General features: G+C 43.6%; 1 protein-coding gene across 4 annotated transcripts; it reads right to left on the bottom strand.

Moving 5' to 3' along the window:
• Positions 1 to 15: 15 nt before the first annotated feature.
• golga1 (golgin A1) lies at positions 16 to 18582 on the bottom strand. Of its 4 annotated transcripts, none has more exons than XM_053624083.1 (24): positions 18333 to 18582; positions 17191 to 17396; positions 14679 to 14769; positions 12060 to 12134; positions 11540 to 11637; positions 11413 to 11445; positions 9516 to 9632; positions 9256 to 9425; positions 9067 to 9178; positions 8573 to 8668; positions 8206 to 8319; positions 8009 to 8104; positions 7812 to 7907; positions 7604 to 7699; positions 7135 to 7299; positions 6928 to 6990; positions 6747 to 6836; positions 6560 to 6662; positions 6291 to 6439; positions 5309 to 5455; positions 4458 to 4517; positions 3600 to 3845; positions 3213 to 3299; positions 16 to 2584 (listed from the first exon to the last, which is right to left on the bottom strand). In XM_053624083.1, exons 2-24 carry the CDS (start codon positions 17317 to 17319, stop codon positions 2504 to 2506), a joined length of 2514 nt encoding a protein of 837 aa, XP_053480058.1. In that variant the 5' UTR covers positions 17320 to 17396; positions 18333 to 18582; the 3' UTR covers positions 16 to 2503. The 4 variants fall into 4 exon arrangements, with proteins under 4 accessions (XP_053480058.1, XP_053480059.1, XP_053480060.1 ...); XM_053624084.1 differs by having other exon boundaries at positions 7147 to 7299; positions 18333 to 18581; XM_053624085.1 differs by lacking the exon at positions 12060 to 12134.
• Between the last annotated feature and the right edge of the window lie 3878 nt (positions 18583 to 22460).

Below are 22460 nucleotides of genomic sequence, written 5' to 3'. Positions count from 1 at the left end.
GACGCAACAAAAAGATCAAAATCAAAAAGATCATTTATTCAAGTTTGTTGACAGACGGCCGAGAGTCGGATGTGCAGTGGTACTTTATTAAAGCAGAGCACGCAGCGGGATTACGATCACAGCAGCACAAACCAGAACCAGAGAAATGAAAAACAGCGTGTAAGCTGATGAAATGAGTTCTCCTTTAAACAGGAACACTGCTCACACCTGCTCAGGTAACGTGCGCACGCACACACGCACACACACACACACACACAGTCAGAAAAAATTTCAAAAGAAAACCAATTCATGGATAACGATCAGATGGAATATTCAAACTTCCAACTGAAATGAAATTCATCATTGCACCCGATTCTAAATACAACACCGGGACCCCGAAAACCATCCGACCGACCCGTCTGGAATACGCCAGAGAGTTCTGTAGGGATGCACCGATCCGATACCGAGTAGCGCTATCGGACCGACGTTAGCATAAAACACCGGATCGTACCCGATATCCGATCTGCGGATTGAAACTCCGATCGGATTCACCGTCATTTACGTAGTGCGTGCGTGCGTGCGTGTATTATATATAGTTGATGCACAAATTTACGAAGAAAATCTCGGAACGTTTCCTGCGCTGATTTCTTAAATCACTCTACGTGAATAAATTGCGAATAAATTTCCGTTCAAATCGCTGTTCGAAACATTTCATCGCAACTTTCGTTTTTTTTTTTGTTGCTCCGCCCCCCTCTCCTCGCCCTTGCGATCCCGGGCATTTGTCCCCGCCTCTCAGATCGTTACGACAAGATACAACAGTGCTTCAATCAAAAGATGAGATGAGACGAGGTGATTCGTAAACATAACATAAAACTGATCTGTAATTAATTGTAAAAACAATTTTCTAAAGAAGGTTCGATCTGACGATTTTGTGATTTGAAGACGACGTGACGATCTGCGATACGGTTCAAATCATCTCATATAAACCTTGATGTTTTTTTGGAACTTTAAGAAGAAAGAACTTCTTAAAGTTGCTTAATGACGTGTACATAACTGAAATTTTCGTATCATCATTGAACTTATTATTAAATAACATCATAATAAAAACGTCCAACCCTGAGAACTTCCGAAAGGTTTAGATCGCGAGTATTTAAATAAACCACAAATTTAATCAAATTTAATCTGCTAAAGAATGACAGTGATTCATTTTAGGAGGACGAATAAAAATGAATAATAATGATGTAAAAAATGTTTAAAAAAAAAAAAAAAAAAAAATCAGCAGCAAATAAATGTAAATTACTTTTTTATTTTTTTTAGAAGGAAGAAAAAAAAACCCCAGACAGAAACGTAGACTTTCGGAGGTTTCAACGTGTTAAGTGTTTGAGTATCGCAAAATGTTTAATTATTTAAAAAGAAAAAAAAAAAAGACATCGCGATGAGGAAAACGAAACCACTGGATCCGAGGGTTGAGTTGAAAACGACGGCGGGGAAAATCCCAAAAACGGTGCGTCCCTAGATTTTATTCCCAGCTGTAGCTTTGTTCCTACGTTACCGATCTGGTATTATAAATATTATATCATCCAGATACTTCTTAAACGCCACAATCCTGACGATCCGCTCTCGGATAGATAAAGATCCGAGTGTACGGATTCCCCCTCCAGTTAAAACGTCACGAGTCGAGTAGAAGGTCGCGTTAATACTCGGGTCCCGGGCCACGCTCGACTCGACGGACGCTACACGCCTCTCCGCTCTCACGATATACATCAATGCGAAGAAGAAAAAAAACCCGCAAACGGAGCTGAATACATTTTTTACACCTGACGATTTATAAACATTGGCTATGTACAGTTCTGTATATAAATAGATGTATGGAATGTGCTTCGTCGTAATTTAATTCTCACACACACACACACAGAGGGCAGGTAAAGGGAAGACGCTTCTTCGAGGTCAGAGTCCATGCACGCTTCTCTTCGTTAGAAAGCGCCGTACGTTCTTACGTGCCTGGGTTTTTTTTTTTTTTTCTTCCCCTCTCGAAGCCTTCATGGCGCAAACGAATCAGAAGAAAAGAAAAATCCGTTCTCGTTACGTCCGAAGATTACGCAGCGTGCAAAGCTTTCGCTCTTGAGAGGAGGAAAAAAGCCCCCCGTCTGATTGATTTATTCATTCATTCATTCATTCGTTTAATTTCACGACCCCCAGGTAGCTAGACGTAGCTGCTTTACGCCGTATCTTTAGAGGAAAGACTCCAAAGGCGTGCAAACAAAAACAAAAGAACTAAACAAAACGTGAAGCTGGTCGATTCGTTGATCTCAAAAAAAAAAAAAGAAATAGTGTCAAAGAACCCCAGAAGAGACGAGACGAGAAGGAACCATCTGTTTTCCGGGACGAGACCGACACATGGAACTTCCCTCCACTCCGTGATCACCTGCAACCGGAGCCATTTATTTATTTAAAAAAAAACGTTCTCCGAGAGCCCACGTCACGTCGCGTCGCGTCGCGTCACGTCGTTCCTGCTCTCTTCCTCTCACATCCAGCTGCTCGGGGTTCCTGAGACAGAGGGCCGGACGATGCCTTTGGGTGTGGGCTTCGAGCCGAACCATGACATCTGCAAAACAAAAACACACGACACGTTCTCTTAACCTCTGCGACATGGCGAGACGCGACCCGGAATGCACCGCCGATCGCCCACTGCGGTCCGGGACCGCGTGAAATCTAACCCCGGGTTAGTCTTAAGAGTCTTCAGCGTGATTTAATTACAAATAATAAATAAAAGCAACAACGTTGTATCGGGATTCTTAAACGGCATTTCTACCACGCGTGTGTATCACAAAACAACAAACAAACAAACAATAACAATAATACATAAAAACCTGATGCTTATAAAAATTTATATAATGGGTTATATAGTTTTTTTGTTATTAAAAACGTTAAATAAACAGTACTTAACATAGAAAAGGATACAGGATTTGTTGTTTAAGTAATTTTTTGTTTATGTACAAACATTTAACATCAAATCAGATGCTTCCTGTGAATAAATACGTTTATTTCCACGCCGATTAGACTCGAATCTGGAAACCGCACGGAGGCTTTTCCGGCTTCCTGGAATATAAACACCCGAGTGCTGCTATTTCTGAGCTTTAATCTAGAGCGTCCTCAGACCCACATAAAGGTTCTCCACGGGACCCGTGGCCCAGTTAGTGCACGGCTACAGAGTTCTGAGGTCACACACGCACCTTGTACTCGAGCATCTGTTTGAGCATGTCTTCTTCTTCGCGTGTGAAATGCAGCAGCACCGAGACGGCTCTGATCAGCTGGTACGCCTGCGGGGAAACAACAGCGTCACAAACACCCCTAACCACCAGCTCAAAATGTCTGCCTCTTCCAGGAGGTTAAAAACAAACCAAGCCATGCATGATCGATCGCGGGACACGGAAACAGATGGATTTCGGTTCTCAGATCTGATTTTAAAAGACTGAGATCATTAATAGTAATAGGGTCGCGCAAGTTGTTTCCAGCAACTTTTTTTCCTCGGGTGCCAATAATTCTGGACTTCTGGGATATACTGTAAACGTTAATAATCACGCTGTCGTGTTGAACACGACGAGACCGTCTCGTCTCACCTCTGCCTCTCTAGAGGACATGAATTTGAGCACGACGTGTTTGAGGTACTCGAAGTTGATCTCCCGCGTGTCCGTCAGGTCCGAGCTGTTCGTCACCTTCGTCTGGGACGAGTACGCCGCGAGGCCCGGGCCTTGAACCGAGCCGGGGGCTGGAGTCGGAGCAGCGGCCGGGACCGGGGCCTCCGAGCTGGGCTTCCCTTCCTGGAGCTTCTCCTTAGTGTCAGAGTCGGCGTCCGGCTTCAGTTTCTGCGCCGCAAACACACACACACACACACACACATAACATTGACAAAAATGTGTTTTCCGGGAACCTGAGGTTTGTTTCTCTCTCTCTCTCTCAAACACACACACAACGTTGACAAAAACGTGTTTTCCGGGAACCTGAAATTTGTTTCTCTCTCTCTCACACACACAACGTTGACAAAAACGTGTTTTCTGGGAACCTGAAATTTGTTTCTCTCTCTCTCACACACACACAACGTTGACAAAAACGTGTTTTCTGGGAACCTGAAGTTTGTTTCTCTCTCTCTCTCTCTCTCTCACACACACACACACACACAGACACACACAACGTTGACAAAAACGTGTTTTACGGGAACCTGAAGTTTGTTTCTCTCTCTCTCTCTCTCTCTCTCTCTCACACACACAGACAGACACACACAAAACGTTGACAAAAACGTGTTTTCTGGGAACCTGAAGTTTGTTTCTCTCTCTCTCTCACACACACAGACAGACACACACAAAACGTTGACAAAAACGTGTTTTACGGGAACCTGAAGTTTGTTTCTGTCTCTTTCTCTCTCACACTCTCTCTCACTCTCTCTCTCACACACACACACACACGAGCAGTATACCCACCAGCTCTTTCTGTAGCGTCCTCTTCAGCTCGGTCAGTCTCTGCTGCAGCTGTTTTATCGTCTGCGAAGCACAAAGTCCAGGATTCACTGATTATGTTTATGTACCACACTCGGTCCGTACAGGAACTCGCGAAGATTGTTGCGGCTAAAAAAAGCTCGATTTTACTGCAGCTTTTTAAAAAAAAAATTTTTGTGCTAATTTTTTTTTTTTGCGGACAAAAACTACTCAAATTGCGATCACGACCCGAACCACGAAATTGTTCTGCACGCTCTCACAGTGATGTTTGTTGGTAAACGAGGTCTTTTAGCTGTACTCGCTTTCGACGCACGTGAATCGAAGAGGCCGGATGCCTGAGGCCTCAGCCCGGACCTGCAGAAAATCCGCTGTCATTTTAAAAAATCCCACGATTTTGCGTTCATTGCTACGATGGTGAAATCCGGGAGGGACTGGTAAATATCAAACCAGACAAGGTAAGGTTTAATATTTGATCCTTAACACTAGGGTTGCTGGAGATTTTGTACTGATACGATTCTTCAAAACGAAACAGACTTCCGTATCCCAGCGGCGTTTTAATCCACGTTCAGATGAGCCGAGATCTCGTGGATGAAATGGTAAATCCGTGTCAGAGTCGTTACTGCCCTCTAGTGTCTCGAAGCATGTTCAACAGCTGTTCTATACCTATAACGTTCAATGTATTTGTCCCCTAAAGACAGTTTTATATCTGTGTTTATTCAGAGAGACCGTTGAAGGCACAGAAACGTTGAGAAAAGTCGCAGAAACTCAAACAGCAGACGGTAAAAAGATCAAGATAAAGGCAGTGTGTTGTGTGTGAGTGTGTGTGTGTGTGAGACCTTGTTTTTCTCACTGAGTTGCTGCTCGAACTCTTTGTTAGCTCTCTGCAGCTCGTCCACATCGCCCACGGTGATGCTGCCGTTCTGTTCACTCACACACACCTCCACATCCTGCAGCTGCGCAGTCACGCTGTCTACCTCACACTCCTACACACACACACACACACACACACACACACACACACACACGCACGCACAGGACTGGGAGTGAGAACGTTACTTTTATTGCAAAGAACAATAAAGCAAGTGAACTTGTGCTCTCTGTGTCTTTCTTTATCTCTCTCTCTCTCACACACACACACACAAATATACACACCTACACACACACACACACACCTACACACATACACACACAGGGAGAGAGAGAGAGAGAGAGAGAGAGACACACACAGACAGACAGAGAGAGAGACAGAGACACAGACAGACAGCCACAGAGAGAGACAGACAGAGAAAGACAGTCAGAGAGACAGACAGGCAGAGAGACAGAGAGAGACACAGATACAGACAGACAGACACAGAGAGAGACAGACAGAGAAAGACAGTCAGAGAGACAGACAGGCAGAGAGACAGAGAGACACACAGATACAGACAGACAGACACAGAGAGAGACAGACAGAGAAAGACAGTCAGAGAGACAGACAGGCAGAGAGACAGAGAGAGACACAGATACAGACAGACAGACACAGAGAGAGACAGACAGAGAAAGACAGTCAGAGAGACAGACAGGCAGAGAGACAGAGAGAGACACAGATACAGACAGACAGACACAGAGAGAGACAGACAGAGACACAGACAGACAGACAGACAGACAGGCAGAGAGACAGAGAGAGACAGAGATACAGACAGACAGACACAGAGAGAGACAGAGAGAGACACAGACACAGAGATACAGACAGACAGACAGACACAGAGAGAGACAGACAGAGAGAGAGACAAACACACAAAGACAGAGACAGGCAGACAGACAGACAGGCAGACAGACCTTAGACTGATTGGGGTCAGCTTGCTGAGTGTGTGTGAGGATTTCCTGACGCAGGGATTCGATCTGAGCGTCTTTTTCCTCGGCCTCCGTACGCAACGCCTCACACTCCACCTGCAGCGAGAACAGACCGGAGCGGGTCGCCTGCAGCTCTGAAACACACACACACACACACACACACACACACACACACTTTAGCCACTGACATGACCATATACAGTATAATCATTCTGTCTATATAAACATGTCAGATTACTGCTCTCGGGTCTCACCTTCCCTCAGACTGCTTAACTCCGCCTCCTTCACGCCCACCTGCTCAGAGAGCCGACACACTTCCTGCTCCGCCCTCTGTGCAGACTCGGACATCTTGCTGACCTATCAGAGACGAGGCGGTCAGGGTTACACGCCCCGTACTACCTTCTACAGGAATATTTATGGCCCACCGTGAGCTTTATGAACCTGCTGCTGGAGCTCCTCTCTCTGTTTCCGGGTTTCCTCCAGAGCTTTAGCGATCTCCACGCTCACCGTCTGTCTGCTGTTCAACTCCGCCTGGCGCGCACACACACACACACACACTATCATTTAACACTGATTTATCGCATAAATAGCTTGTGTGAAGACTTTTTGTATAAACGCTCACTTTGGAGTTCTCGAGTTCTAAGCTGAGCTTCTTCACCGTGTTCTTCTGCTCCTCCAGTAAATTCTACACACACACACACACACACACACAGAGACAGAGAGAGAGAGAGAGAGAGAGAGAGAGAGAGAGAGAGAGAGAGAACGAATCAGCTTTCAGATATTTAACTACTTTTCCTTTGTGGCTCGATTTTCTCTCTCTCTCACTCACACACACACACACCACGTTGTCCTGATGCAAGCTGATCTCCGCCTCTCTCTCTCTCTGCAGGGCGAGGATCTCCTCCTCCAGCTTGGCGGTTTTCTCCAGTCCTCTCTGCCTCTGCGTGGAGACCTGCTGCTGTAACCGCTCCCTTTCCTCCGCCCACTCCACCTGCTACAGGGTCAAAGGTCAAAAAGGTCAAAGGTCGCTCCCAGCTAGGCTTCACAACCTTGTGATCTCTCCTACGTAAAACTACGTAAAGGATTATTATTATTATTATTAGTATTATTATTATTATTATGGGATATCCAAGCGAAAATCTGTTCAGATTCCATCCGCCATTTTGTTAGGGAGCGAACGTTCGAGTGCACTGGAAGGATTTTGCGATCGAGACAGAACTTAAAACGGCCATTTTAAGTTCAGTTCACCTGGGTGAGTGTTTTTTTCTCGGACCGATACCGTGATTGTGTCGGCGTACCAGTTTTTCTCTGTGCGTCTCTTTCTTCTCCAGCTGCTCCTCCAAACTCCTCAGCCTTTCTGCCGAGTCGCTCAGCCTCTGCTCCAGATCAGCTATCTGAGCCACACACACACACACACACACACACACACACACACACACACACGGTCACGACACGAACGCTGACAAAGCTCTCAGCGTTCGACGTGTAGCAGCGGAGATCCCTCACCTGCGCGTCCGTCCTCTCCCTGTAGGACCTGGACGAGTCATCTTTGTGTCTCAGCAGCGTCTGGAGCTCGGACACGTTCGCGTTCAGCCTGGAAATCTGACCCGCGAACACAAACATGGCATCACACACACACGCACACACAGACGCAGAGACGGCGCTGTCTGAAACGTCGTATCGTAGAGGTGTCAGAGGTGTACCTGTGCCTCCAGCGAGCTCACTGCTGCCGTGTGATTGGCTCGTTCCTTCAGGAGCTCTCCTCTAGCCTCTTCTAACTTCTCCTTCAATAACGATTTCTACACTCACACACACACACGATATACACACATGATTACTTCTCTACTGAGAACATGCATGTGTGTGTGTGTGTGTGTGCACGTGTTTAAGTTCTCCTCACCTCCTTGAACAGCTCCTGTAGATGTTCGTCCTGAGACAGGTTGGCCTCCAGCCTGTGCTCCAGAGACAGAGCTTTCTCCTGCAGCCCGGCCAACAGCCGCTCCCGCTCCTCCTCCTGACCAATCACACGCCGTATTCAAATTCAGATTGAAAAAAAATATTTTTAGACACCTTAAATAAAGTCGTTCCACACCCCGCCTCCCCCTCCCATCTGACTTCCATGAGCCGTAAGCCGTAATCATCGGGATTAAAACAAAACAAAACAAAAAAAGGCTTGAAACCCCTCCCCGATACCGGGTATCGGACGCGTCTTTCAGGATCGTGATCCGATAATTCCGGCGTATCGCCCGGCCCTGGCGAGAACGCACCTTGCCCTTGTGCTGTTCGTGTCGCAGTTTCAGCTCGTCGTGCTCGGACTGTAGAGACTCCATGGACTTCTGTAAAGCTCTGGTGGCCCTCTGAGCCTGGAACACAATCACACTGTGATGAGAGCAAACAAGTTCAAACGAGCTGGATGGACACAGACGCTTTATTTTCCACAGACTATCCATGTTTATTATTATTATTGTACCAAATTTCATTACGCATACGGGTCTACTTTATTTTCACGTAAAATTTCACAACGACATCCATTAACTCCGCCCAACAGGAAGTCGGGCATTTTCAATTTTGTGCGTGTTGACGGGTTCGCACGCGTTCACACTCAGCGATGCGGTACAAAAACACGCACGTGCTAATACCGGCTGTTGAAACGGAAAGTGCTTGGGCCCCGTAAATCGCTGCTTGCCGCTATATTCGTGGTCGTTTTGGTCGACTCCGAGATCTTTCGCCGTTTGTTAATATTACTCGAGTCTGCCTTTACCTTCTGGAAATCCTCAGAGACTTGTCGGATGAGGCGCTGCAGCTCTTCTTCTCCGGCCTCCAGATCGGAGATCCTCCTCTCAGCCTCGTCCTTCTCACTCAGGAGCTTGTCTCTGTAACCACGTGGTGCTAATGAGTTCTGTAAAGCTACAGGTAATTAAAGTCACACCGCTGCTGTGCGGTAAGGTACCTGTGGGCTCGTAGCTGCGCGTTGATGCTGAGGGTTTCCTCGTGCTCCTCCCCGAGCTCGTACAGTTTATCCTGAGTGTGAGCGAGCGTGAGACGGGCCGTGTTCAGCTCCTCTCCTCGCAGCTTCAGCTCTCGCTCCCTCTGACTCAGCTGCTCCTCCTTACGCAATAGCTACAGCACACACACACACACACACACTCTCAGTGTCGCAGAACACACGGGTGTATATATCAGGTCACGGATCGCACAAGGACGTCTGACCATGTGCTTGACTTTGGCCAGTTCCTGCATCTGGAAGCCCTCGAGCTCGTCCAGATCGTCTCTCTTCTGGAACAGACTCAGACTCTGGTCCAGACGCGCTTCTAACGAGGACTTCTCCTGAAACGTGCATGCGCAAACACACACACACACACACACACGCACGCCTTGACGTATGAACTACTCTGTAGATTAACAGCGAAACTGCACGCATAAATAAGTGAGTACAAAAGCAAGCAAGGAAATAAGTAAATAAATAAAAATCAATCAAGTCCATCGGTACGTAAACAATTAAGTATGCACGTAAGCAAACAAGCGAGTAAGTAAGTATGCACGTAAGCAAACAAGCGAGTAAGTAAGTATGTACGCAAGACGTCACGCAAGCAAGTAAGTAAATAAATAACTAAGGACATAAGCAAGTAAATACGTATGAAAGCAAATAAACCAGTAAGCAAGTCAAGAAGTAAACAAGCAAGTGATTTAGTAAACGAGTACGCAAGTAAGCCGGAGCTTCAGAACGCAAGTAAGTGATTAAATAAGTACGCAAGGAAGTCAGCAAGTAGGTAAGTAAAAAAACTAAGTATATAAGTAAGTATGTACGCAAACAAGCAAGGAAGTAGTAAGTGAATAAGTATGTGAGCAAGTAGGGTAGTAAGCAACTTAGTAAGCAAGCAAGCACTTAAGCAAATATGCAAGTAAGAAATAAAATAAGTATTTAAAAAACGCAAGCATATAAGAACGTAAGCAAGAGACTTAATGAGCAAGTACGTAAACAAGCAAGAGCTTACGTAAATAAGAACGCAAACATGAGTCGATACGTAAGAAAAAAAAGTGTGTCAGTATGTACGCATGCAAGCAAGATTTCATAAGCAGGTAAAGAAGTATGTAAGCAAGTAAGTACTTGAGTAAATAAGTATGCATGTGATCAAGCACTGAAGTAAGCAAATAAATAAGTAAATAAGCATATAAGTCTGTAAGTAAGCAAGTGAATAAGTAAGCAAACAAGCAAGCAAGTATGTTAGTAAGTATGTACGCAAGAGCTTAAGTTAGTATGTAAGCAAGTAAGTGATCACGTAAGTAGGTAAGAAAATAAAAGTATGTAAGCAAACAAGACAGGAAGTACAGTAAGTAAGCAAGTAGTTAGTAAATAAATAAGTAAGCAAGCAAGTTAGTAAGCAGCTTATGTAAGCAAGCAAGCACTGAAGTAAATAAATAAGTAAGTAAGAAAGAAAGCAAGTACGAAATAAAATAAGTAATTAAATAAGCAAGCAAGCATATAAGTATGTGAGTCAGCACGTAAATATATAAGCAAGCCACAGCTTAATACGTCAAGTAAAAAAGTATGTTAGTAAGTACGCAAGCAAGAGCTTAATTACGCATGTAAGTAAGTCAATAAGTAAACAAGTATCTAAGGAAGTATTTAAGAATGTCAGCAAGTAAAAAGTATGTATACAAGTATATACGTATGCAAACAAGCCAGGAAGTAAGCAATTAAGCAAGTAGTAAGTGAATAAGTGAGCCAGTAAGTTAGTAAGTAGATAAATAGTATGTAAGCAAGCAAGCACTGAAGTATGTAATTAAATAAGCAAGCGAGCAAACAAGTAAGCGAGAGCGCAAGAAAGCAAGCAAGCAAGTAAAAAAGTATGTTAGTAAGTCTGCAAGCAAGGGCTTAACTGAACATGTCAGTAAGTAAGCAAGCAAGCAAATAAGTATCTAAGCGAGTGATTAAATAAGTATGCAAGAAAGTAAGCAAGTACGTAGGTCAAAAAGTAAGTATGTAAACAAACGAGCAAGGAAACAAGTAATTACGCAAGTAGTAAGTTAATAAAGAAGTAAGCAAGTAAGTTAGTAAGAACTTAAATAGGCATGTGAGTCAGCCATTAATAATAAAGTGTTCTACCTTCTCCAAAGCGGCCATCTTCTCCGTCCACTCCTACAGAAACACACACACACACACACACACACAGAGTTAGTCCAGGTGTAGATCATGCTGTAGTTTTTGATTAGAATGAGATTAATCCCTCCACCTGATCCTTCTTCTCCAGCGCTAAGGCCATGCCTTCGGCCATCTTGGCTCTGTTGGCCTGGAAGCTTTCATTCTGCTCCTGCAGTTTCCGCATAGACGCTGAGGGGAAGAAAAAACAAAAGAAAAAAAAAAGACAGGACAGAAAATCTCGCATCTAAAAACATGACACTTACTAGGCGTAAGACATAGGAAAGGAAATATTTCAAGGCATTTAGAGGTTAGATGCTGCCACGAAGGAAAATGTTAGCGAGAGAGACGACAAAAGATTTTGTGGCTTATGATAATAAATTAAAAGTTGATGTTTAAAGCCAGAGGGAAGTAGATCACATGTCTGGTTCTGCTCAACGTTAATAAAGTTAAAAGCAGCAGGACTGATCCCAGATCAGGGGGGAGAGAGAGAGAGAGGGGGGGGGGGAGGGATGGCGGAAAGATGAGGCATGAGCACACATGTATAGGAGAGAAATGAGCGACAGACACACGGATAGAGGGACGGAGGGAGGAGGAAAAGAACAGGTACGTACAATCCTGATGCTTCTCTAATGCAATCTCAAGCTTCTCCTTCGTCTTCTGCATTAGCCGAAGCTGTTCAGCGTAGTCTGGTGAGGGGGGGATAGGGCGTCAATACACACACACACACACACACACACACACACACACACACACACACACAGGGAGAAGGGGAGGAGAGGATGCGGGTCCACAGGTAGGACGGAAGGGAAGGAGGGAGGACAAAAAAAAAAAAAAACAGAGGGAGAAAACAAAAGGATAAATGGTTGAGTAAAGAAGTAAATGGAGGGAGAATCAGCACGAGACCGAGGAGAGGAAAAACGACTCGTCCTCCTCGAGCTACAATTACATTCACATCCGGATCTCTTCTCCCAGCACGTGAACATTTCGACCAATCAGAAACGGGTCCGGTATTCCCCCACAGCCGTGGAATAAACACCTCCCCATAACGAGGATGCTCGGTATCACGGAGATGTAACGCACGTTCGTCTTTCGAGGCAGATTCCACGCGACCGGCTGTGTACTTTACACGTGAACCGCCACGCACGCTTTTCTACGTTTCAACACGTTACTTAAAGAAAGCACACGAGTAGGTAAGTAAGAGCTTCAGTAAGTACATGAGTAAGCAAGTAAGAGCTTCAGTAAGCAAGTAAAGAAGTAAACAAGTAAATACGCAAGTTAGTAAACAAGTAAGCAAATAAGAAAACAAGTAAGTAAATAAGTAAATAGGTAAGTAAGTAAGGAAATAAGTAAGTGAATAAGTAAGTAAATAAATAAGTAAGTAAATAAGAAAGTAAGTAAACAAGTAAGTAAGTAAATAAGTAAGTAAATAAGTAAGTAAACAAGCAAGTAAATAAGAAAACAAGTAAACAAGTAAGTAAATAAATAAGTAAGTAAATAAGTAAGTAAGTAAACAAGCAAGTAAATAAGAAAGTAAGTAAACAAGTAAGTAAGTAAACAAGCAAGTAAATAAGAAAGTAAATAAGAAAGTAAGTAAACAAGTAAGTAAGTAAATAAGTAAGTAAACAAGCAAGTAAATAAGAAAACAAGTAAGTAAATAAGTAAGTAAATAAGAAAATAAGTAAGTAAATAAGTAAACAAGAAGGTAAGTAAGTAAATAAGTAAGTAAATAAAAAAACAAGTAAGAAAGTAAACAAGAAAGTAAGTAAATAAGAAAGTAAATAAAGTAAGTAAGTAAACAAGTAAATAAGAAAGTAAGTAAGTAAATAAGTAAGCAAATAAGAAAACACGTAAGTAAACTGATAAATAAATAAGTAAACAAGTAAGTAAATAAATAAGTAAGTAAGTAAATAAGTAAGCACTTACTGACTGACTTGCTGAAGCGAGTAAGTAAATAAGTATTTAAGTAAGTATGCAAGTATGAAAGGAAGTAAGTGAATAAATAAGTAAATAAGGAAGTCAGCAGGTACGTAAAAAGTGAGAGTAAGTATTGAAATATCTAAATACATATGTAAGGAAGTCAGCAGGTATGTAAACAGTAAGTAAAGAAATATCTAAATACATATGTAAGGAAGTCAGCAGGTATGTAAACAGTAAGTAAAGAAATATCTAAATACATATGTAAGGAAGTCAGCAGGTATGTAAACAGTAAGTAAAGAAATATCTAAATACATATGTAAGGAAGTCAGCAGGTATGTAAACAGTAAGTATAGAAATATCTAAATACATATGTAAAGAAGCAAGTTTTAACACACAGGAAACAACAAAACATTCGCGTCTAAAAATAATAACGCATCACCGGAACGTGTACCGCCTCCGGGATAACAGCTTCTGAAGAAAGAAATCAAACGAGATATCTTGAGGCTCATACACAAGGCGGAATCTGTGAAATATCCAAACACGACGCCCGCAAAACACACGGCCGCTTAATGGAGCAAGACCTAACAAGTAGGAGACGCTAACTGATGAGATTAAGATGTTAACGCTGCATTACGGAAGAACAGCCCCCTACTCCTGTGTGTGCACGTTTATCGTTCTGTAGGAGTGTATGAGAGAGAGAGAGAGAGAGAGAGAGAGAAAGAGAGAGCGAGAGAAAAAAAGAGAAAGAGAGAGAGAGAGAGAGAGAGAGCGAGAGAGAAAAAAGAGAAAGAGAGAGAGAAAGAGAGAGAGAGAGAGAGTGAGAAAGAGAGAGCGAAAGAGAGAGAGAGAGCGCGAGTGTGAGAGAGAGCGCAAGAGAGAAAGAGAGAGAGCGAGTGAGAGAGAGAGAGAGACAGAGAGAGAGCGCAAGAAAGAGAAAGACAGAGAGCGCAAGAGAGAGAGCGAGCACAAGAGAGAAAGAGAGAGCGAGTGAGAGAGAGAGAGATTGAGAGCATGAGAGAGAAGGAGAGACAGAGAGAGAGATAGACAGAGTGTGAGAGAGAGTGCAAGAGAGAGAGTGTGAGAGAGCGAGACAGACAGAGAGAGAGAGAGAGACAGAGAGAGAGAGAGAGAGAGAGGCAGAGATATAGAGGCAGAGAGAGAGCGAGAGAGAGAGAGACAGAGAGAGAGACAGAGAGAGAGAGAGAGAGAGAGAGAGAGACAGAGAGAGAGACAGAGACAGAGAGAGAGAGAGAGAGAGAGAGAGAGAGAGAGACAGAGAGAGAGTGAGAGCGAGAGAGAGGTGTGTGTAACACCTGACAGTTTGGCCTCCAGTTTTCGGATCTGATCGTTTCGGCGCAGGATCTGAGAGGAGAGGTCGTCTCTGGAGCTGCTGCCATCCGACGCCTGTTTAACACACAACACACCAATAAACTAATCACTCTCTCTGTGTGCGTGTGTGTGTGTGTGTGTGTGTTTACTCTCAGGTTCACACAATGATCCCCATACACAACACATAACAACACAGTGCTGGAAATAAAGAGAGAGAAACGAAAGGGAAAAAACACAGACGAGAAGAGAAGAGAGACAGACCGAGAAGATGGAGAGAGAGACAGAAAGTGGGAGGAAGACAGATAAACAGGAAGAGTAGAGGGATGAGAAACAGACAGAGATGAGAGAGAGACAGACAGAAAGGGGGAAGAGAGAGAAATGGGGAGCCACTGACACTGAGAGAAAAAGAAGACAGACAGAAAGGAAAGAGAGACATACGGAGGAAAGAGAAGACAGTGAGGAAAAAAATAAAGACTATTACTGTCTAGTATCTATTCTGTAGCAGGAACTCTTTTTGGTTCCTGAAGTTCGGGAACTAAGCTCCGCCCCGGTTCCTCGGGTTCGGGAACTAAGCTCCGCCCCGGTTCCTCAGGTTCGGAGGAACCGGGGCCGAGCTTAGTTCCTGAACCTCAGTGTACTGATTATAAGATTATGATGGAGGTGAAATCTCAGATCTTCGTCTCACGGCTCCTGATACACCCAACTTCTAAATTATTCAGTGGAGCAGATCCTGTGTGTGTGTGTGTACAGTGGAACAGGCGTGTCGAGTTACACGGGTTGGATGATAGATTGTCCTTCAGTACACACTCCGTCCTGCTGGGTGGAGATGTTCACGAGGACGTGTTGAGTCAATATGATGGACCATGTGACCAGCAGAAGCCTGATACGGAGTGTTAATGGTGTTAGACAGGAGGTTTATACAGTTTATAAAGTGTTCAGTAAAGACCAGGTCCAGTGTGAAAGGTCTGAATGAGAGAGACAGACAGATGGAGTGAGACAGAGACAGAAAGGGATACCCAGGGAGTCAGACAAACAGGGAGTGAGAGAGAAAGACTCGCAGAGAGAGAGAGAGACAGACAGACAGGGAGTGAGAGAGACAGACAGACAGGGAGTGAGAGAGACAGACAGACAGGGAGTGAGACTCAAGTACAGACGGGGAGAGAGAGAGGGAGAGAGAGAGACTTTGAATGGCTCCTTTAATATATCAAATTTGCTTATTGAAATATTTTAGAGACCGGCGTCTCCTGCGTGGTGAGAGTGCGTCAGATTGTCGGGCTCTGTGCTGACTGAACCCGTTTCTCCTGATCTGGAAAGCGAAAGGTTCCTCTTTCCCGTGGTCAGGTGTAAATCGGTTTATCTGTGCTGTGGTGTACAGATCTTCAGGCTGTTTGTGTGGGTTTCTGAACTGTTATACTGCTGGTTCCTCTGATTCAATCTCTCCGTCCTCCATACGTGTGAGAACGGCTGTCCCGGGGCTGGCCGACTTTCCGAAGCGGGCCAGATCCTTCGCGATGAGCTGGTTTTTTATACAGGGGGAAGGTTGGAGAGGACGACTCGCGTCGCGGGGCACATAGGGACAGCTTTTAACAACACTCCTCCTTCAATTAAATCACAGACGAGTCGTTCCGCGTCCCGGAAAACCACCACAGCACCGTTCAGCACCACGGCGTCCCGCTCACTCTCACCAGCTCGCAACTTTTACCGGCCACCGATAACTCACTCGTAACTTACACATTCCATAACTAAATGAAAGAAAAGCAAATAAATAAATAAGAGCGAGACAGACAAAGACAAACAGACAGGCAGACAGACAGGGGGAGAGAGAGAGAGAGAGAAAGAGAAAGAGAGACAGAGAGACAGACAGGGAGAGAGAGAAAGAGAAAGAGAGACAGACAGGGATAGAGAGACAGACAGAAAGAGAAAGACAGACAGAAAGAGAAACAGACAGGCAGACAGGCAGTCAGACAGACAGAAAGAGAAACAGACAGACAGACAGACCGAGAGAGACAGACAGACAGGCAGGCAGGTAGGCAGGCAGACAGAAAGAGAAACAGACAGACAGGGAGACAGACAGAAAGAGAGACAGACAGACACACAGGCAGGCAGACAGACAGAAAAAGAAACAGACAGACAGAGAAGGAGGGAGACAGACAGACAGGGAGACAGACAGAAAGAGAAACAGACAGGCAGACATACCAAGAGAGACAGACAGACAGGCAGGCAGACAGACAGAAAGAGGAACAGACAGACAGACCGAGAGAGACAGACAGACAGACAGACAGGCAGGCAGGCAGGTAGGCAGGCAGGCAGACAGACAGAAAGAGAAACAGACAGACAGGGAGACAGGCAGACAGGGAGACAGACAGACACACAGGCAGGCAGACAGACAGAAAGAGAAACAGACAGACAGAGAAGGAGGGAGACAGACAGACAGGGAGACAGACAGAAAGAGAAACAGACAGACAGACAGGGAGACAGACAGGGAAAGGGACTCACAAAGTCGTCTCCTGAGTCGGCTCCCACTGAGGTGATGGACTCTTTGCTGTAGGAGCGGGGCAGGCGTCCGGGGCGGGGCGTGGCCGTCGCCGCCTCCTCCGCGATCTTCTTCTTCAGCTTGGCGAACATGGTGAAGCGCACAGGCTTTATACCGCTGACGTGACGTCACACGCAGGACACACGGAGCTCATCACTCGTCTGTTACTCTGAAAAGATTCAACACACTTACGTAAAAAAAAAAAAAACCCTCTCCCACATCCTGTGTGCATTTCTGTACGGAGAAGCTGGAAGGAGTCTCCAGTGTCAGCGCTTCCTCACAGTCTTCAGCACAGAGCAGTTTACGCTTAAACCTCAAGAGAGAGGAAAAAGGTGAGACGAATGGAAGAGGGCGGGGCTTCCAGGAACGTCAGTTAACACCTACACAGCTGTCAATCATTCTCCGCTGTTTAAAGCTCCTTCGAAAACAGTTTCCTGCACAAATTTCTCCGCGTAGTCGTGAAAATTGTTGTGAACAGCGCCACCTGCAGGACCAGAACGTCATCTCTACGTTAACTCTACGTTGAACCAACGTCCCGCAGCGTACGACGTCCTAAACGACAGAATGATTTTTTTTTCTTGTTCTTTTCACTTATTTGCGGAAATAATTGCGGGTAGGAACTAAAGTCGTGAACGGGGAACTGAAGAAACGTCGCACCGCGCCACAGGATTCGTTCGAGACGAGGGTTCGGATTTGTCGCTTTGATTTACACAGAATTTTTTTTAAAAAAATTGTCGGTTTAAAAGGTGCTGGGGGTTTTTTTGTCGCTGAGTGAGTACACTTTCATTAATTTTTTTTTTTTTAATATGTATATATATATATCCCACAATGCATTGCTCAGGGTTGGTGTCCAAATGATGTACCCATAATGCACTTGGCCAATTGGAGGAGATTAGGGAATAAATGAAGACAAGTTTATGTGACGTTACAGAACTGTTAAATTACTGGACTCCAACTAGCCAGTGTTTATATTGCTAGCTAACAGCTAAGGCTTTAACTCAACAGCACCGAGCGCTAATAACATTAGGTAGCTAGCTATAATGCTAACTCTAATGCTAACGTATCTGTAATCGGAATACAGTGGAGACTGAAACCATTAGCTTACCTTCTGGAAAAACTCCAACTAACACAAACTCATATCCATCGTTTCACGAGCGCTTTAACGACTTCCGGTCCACAGACACTTCCGCAGCTTTCATCTTCCACTAATGTTGTGTTCTGATTTTGTTTTAACTCTGTGAGTTATAACCGAGTGTGTGTGTATATATAAATATATATATGTGTGTGTGTCGAGATATTCAGCTAGCCTCCATGCTAACTGACTTCACCACGTCATCTTCCACTCACCGGATTCGCCGTGACGATTCAGAGGGGGGGGGGGGGAGAGAGGGCAGGACCATGTTCTGATTGGTCAGCGGTAGAGAGGAGAGGGAATCTGATTGGCTGAGGATTACTCAGCCGAATCTGCCTTTGTTTATTCCTGGTGTGTTTATCATTTAAGATTGGGAAATGTGTGTGTGTGTGTGTGTGTGTGTGTGTGTGTTCGTTCGTTCGTTTTACTACAAATCTCGTTATTACGAGTAGTCATCTTCATATTACGAGGAAAAAAACATCTAGGGAATAAGGACTAGGGGATAAAGAGTAGGGAATAGGGACTAAGGATTAGAGAGTATGGAATAGGGAGTAGGCAATAGTGAATATGTGGTAGGGAATAGGGAGTAGGGAATTGGGCTTAGGGAGTAGGGAATAGGGAGTAGGGAATAGTGAATATGGAGTAGGGAGTAGTGATTAGGGAATAGGGAATTATGAATCTGGAGTAGGGAGTAGGGAATATGGAGTAGGGAATAGGGAATTGTGAATCTGGAATAGTGAATCTGGAGTAGGTAGAAGGGAATAGTGATTAGGGAGTTGGGAATAGTGATATAGGGAGTAGGGAATAGTGATTAGGGAGTAGGGAATAGTGAATATGGAGTAGTGAATAGTGAATATGTGGTAGGGAATAGGGAGTAGGGAATTGGGCTTAGGGAGTAGGGAATAGGGAGTAGGGAATAGTGAATATGGAGTAGGGAATAGTGATTAGGGAATAGGGAATTATGAATCTGGAGTAGGGAGTAGGGAATATGGAGTAGGGAATAGGGAATTGTGAATCTGGAATAGTGAATCTGGAGTAGGTAGAAGGGAATAGTGATTAGGGAGTAGGGAATAGTGATATAGGGAGTAGGGAATAGTGATTAGGGAGTAGGGAATAGTGAATATGGAGTAGTGAATAGGGAGTATGGAATAGTGATTAGGGAATTTTGAATCTGGAGTAGGGGGTAGGGAATATGGAGTAGGGAATAGGGAATTATGAATCTGGAGTAGGGAATAGTGATTAGGGAATAGTGATATAGGGAATAGGGAGTAGGGAATAGTGATTAGGGAGTAGGGAATTGGGAGTAAGGAATATGGAGTAGGGAATAGGGAATTATGAATCTGGAGTAGGGAATAGTGATTAGGGAATAGTGATATAGGGAATAGGGAGTAGGGAATAGTGATTAGGGAGTAGGGAATAGGATTCCATTTTGGACACTGGGTACATGTCATGTAAGGAGAGAAACAAGGGAAAAGCACCACACTGTCAGATCTTCTGCTTCTCCTCTCTGATGCTAAACACAGCTATTAGTGTGTTAGTGCTATTTTACAGCTCAGACTCAGCACCAAATCTCACAGAGGGTTTGAAACACATCTTTCCAAAACTGCTCCAGCCTGCGACTTAATCAGAGCACAGGCACTTTCTTTAGAATATTTTTTACCCCCAAAGTGGATTGTTTTCGGACAGGAAGCCATTTCCTGCTGTAGGGTGCTGGACATGCGGTACCACACTGTGCGGTGCCCTCTAGTGGTCAAAATACAGAAATGCAACGTGCAGGGGTAGAATTTCACATCTGAATTATTTACACCAGCAGGACATTCACACTCACCTCTGAGCTGTAACACTTCCAAAAACACACAGAGCACATTACTGCCAGATTACACTCTGCAGGAAATAAGACAGGCGTTCAGCTGCCTTCATAGCATTCATTCATTTGATATAAGGCACACTGGGCAAATATCAGACTGATTACTGGAGCCATTAACGCTTTGAATTCTGCATTTATTACCAACAGAACCCAAAATGTAGAGTTAAAACATTTCTATCATATAAACAGCACTTTTAGTGTCATTAGAATGAAGCTGGACTTGAATTCTACCTAGAAATTCTACTTAGAATTTACTAGAATTCTAGAATTCTACCTAGAATTCTACCTGCATTCATTTATACTAGAATTATAACTAGAATTTACTAGAATTCTAGAATTCTACCTAGAATCCTACCTGCATTTAATACCAATAGAACCCAAAATGTAGAGTTAAAACATTTCTATCATATAAACAGCACTTTTGGTGTCATTAGAATGAAGTTGGACTTGAATTCTACCTGGAATTAAAAAATATATATATTTATTGAGTTTAAAATGAATTTAATTCAAGGGTTCGATCAAATAAACATATTATAACTATATGATAAATATGAAAATAATGACATCCACTTCAATACTACCACTACTACTACTACTACTAATAATAATAATAATAATAATAATAATTTACTATTTAGCTGGCTATACATGGACCCCAGTTTGAAAACTACAGATTGTATATTGCTACAAAATATTTGGAAATTTCCAAACCTCCATTTTCGGACCCCCCGGGTTAAAAGTGTAAAAAAATATATATATATATAAATAATTAAATAAAAAGTGAGAAAATCTTCTTATATTAGAACAGACAGCTCACTGTTTTTCACATTTGTGCACTGTACTAGACTGTCAATGTTTTGTATAGAAATAATTTAATGTTTTTCCTTTACAGTAACCAGACTTAAAGCCTTTAACAGTATTCATCTAAAGTTACTGTACTGTATTTGATGTTCTTGACTTGTATGACGCATTTTATTTCCGCACTATTATATACCTAATAAATAATGCATTATATATTTTTTTCTTTGACCGAATGAGCAAAAGCGTAATCGCTAATGTGCGTAATGCGAATGACAAATAAAACCTTCCACCTCTCGACTAGGCCTACTTCATGCGCATGTTTAGATTCGTAAGATATATTTATATAAAATCCCTTAAGTCATTATTTTATACATTATTTTTTTAGCCGCATTAAAACTTTACAAAATTGACAGATTCTGCTATTATCCCGTATTTAAAATGAGTATATATTTAGTTATTTATGAATAAGTCTAGGGTTTAGACCTTGGTCATAAATTCCTGCTCTGCTTATTTGACATGGTCACTGCTGTATATTATAGGACACATATAATAGTTGAATCGATTAGACACCACACTCCTGACAACAAGCTGTCTGGAACTAACATCCTGAGGGAAATCCACCAAATGCAGCTCCTAAATTTCGACAACTTCACAACAACTGAGATCGTTCGTAGTGATCCGACGAGACCAATCAAGGAACGCTCCCTCCCCACCAAAACCAGTACCAGGATCTGGATTCTAAATGTGGTTGCTTCTGCCAGGAGGTTAAGACTTGACTTCTGAAAGCGGTACAGACCTTAAACACGAACAAAACAACGATGGAAGATCTCTGACATTACTAGACAATACAGAAACATTCTTAGACAAGTCTATTATTAACTCTAGGGGTCCCAATCATTCTGAAACCAGCCTTTAACCTTACATGAGGGGGAAAAAATATATATTGTGTTGAAATAAAACTATACACGTTTCTACATGTTTACATTCTGAATGTCACTCATTGTACGGGTTGTTCATCTTATTTTTCCATATTTTCATAGAGCTAACTGCATTTCAGTCTGTCCTTTAGGCAGTAAACATAGAATTCGGCTTCAAATCGTGGCTTATTTACTCTGAAACCGCTTTATTGTACATCTAACAACCAGCGTTTCAGTCTTTCAGTACACCGACCCCTGTGGTTTGTGTTGACCAATCAGAGCACTCAGCGCGGCGAAAAGTCACACCGCGGTGAGCGTTCTGTCCGCTCTGATTGGCCGAGCGCTTCCCGATTCTGCAGCGCAAGGGAGGATTCTAACCCAGCGTTAGTCCCGCCTCTGCTTCGTGATTGGTCAGAGTCTCAGCAGCGAGTTGTGTGATTGGCTGAATCGCCTGCTTGTCGGTTGAGCACTGTGGTTAAGATGCATCGACAAACACCTTGCGCTGGATTTATAGCT

This window comes from Ictalurus furcatus, chromosome 5 (genome assembly GCF_023375685.1).
Source record: "Ictalurus furcatus strain D&B chromosome 5, Billie_1.0, whole genome shotgun sequence".
Classification (NCBI taxonomy): Eukaryota; Metazoa; Chordata; class Actinopteri; order Siluriformes; family Ictaluridae; genus Ictalurus; species Ictalurus furcatus.
Note: the sequence above shows the minus strand (reverse complement) of the source record. Positions and strands in the feature narration are given on the sequence as shown.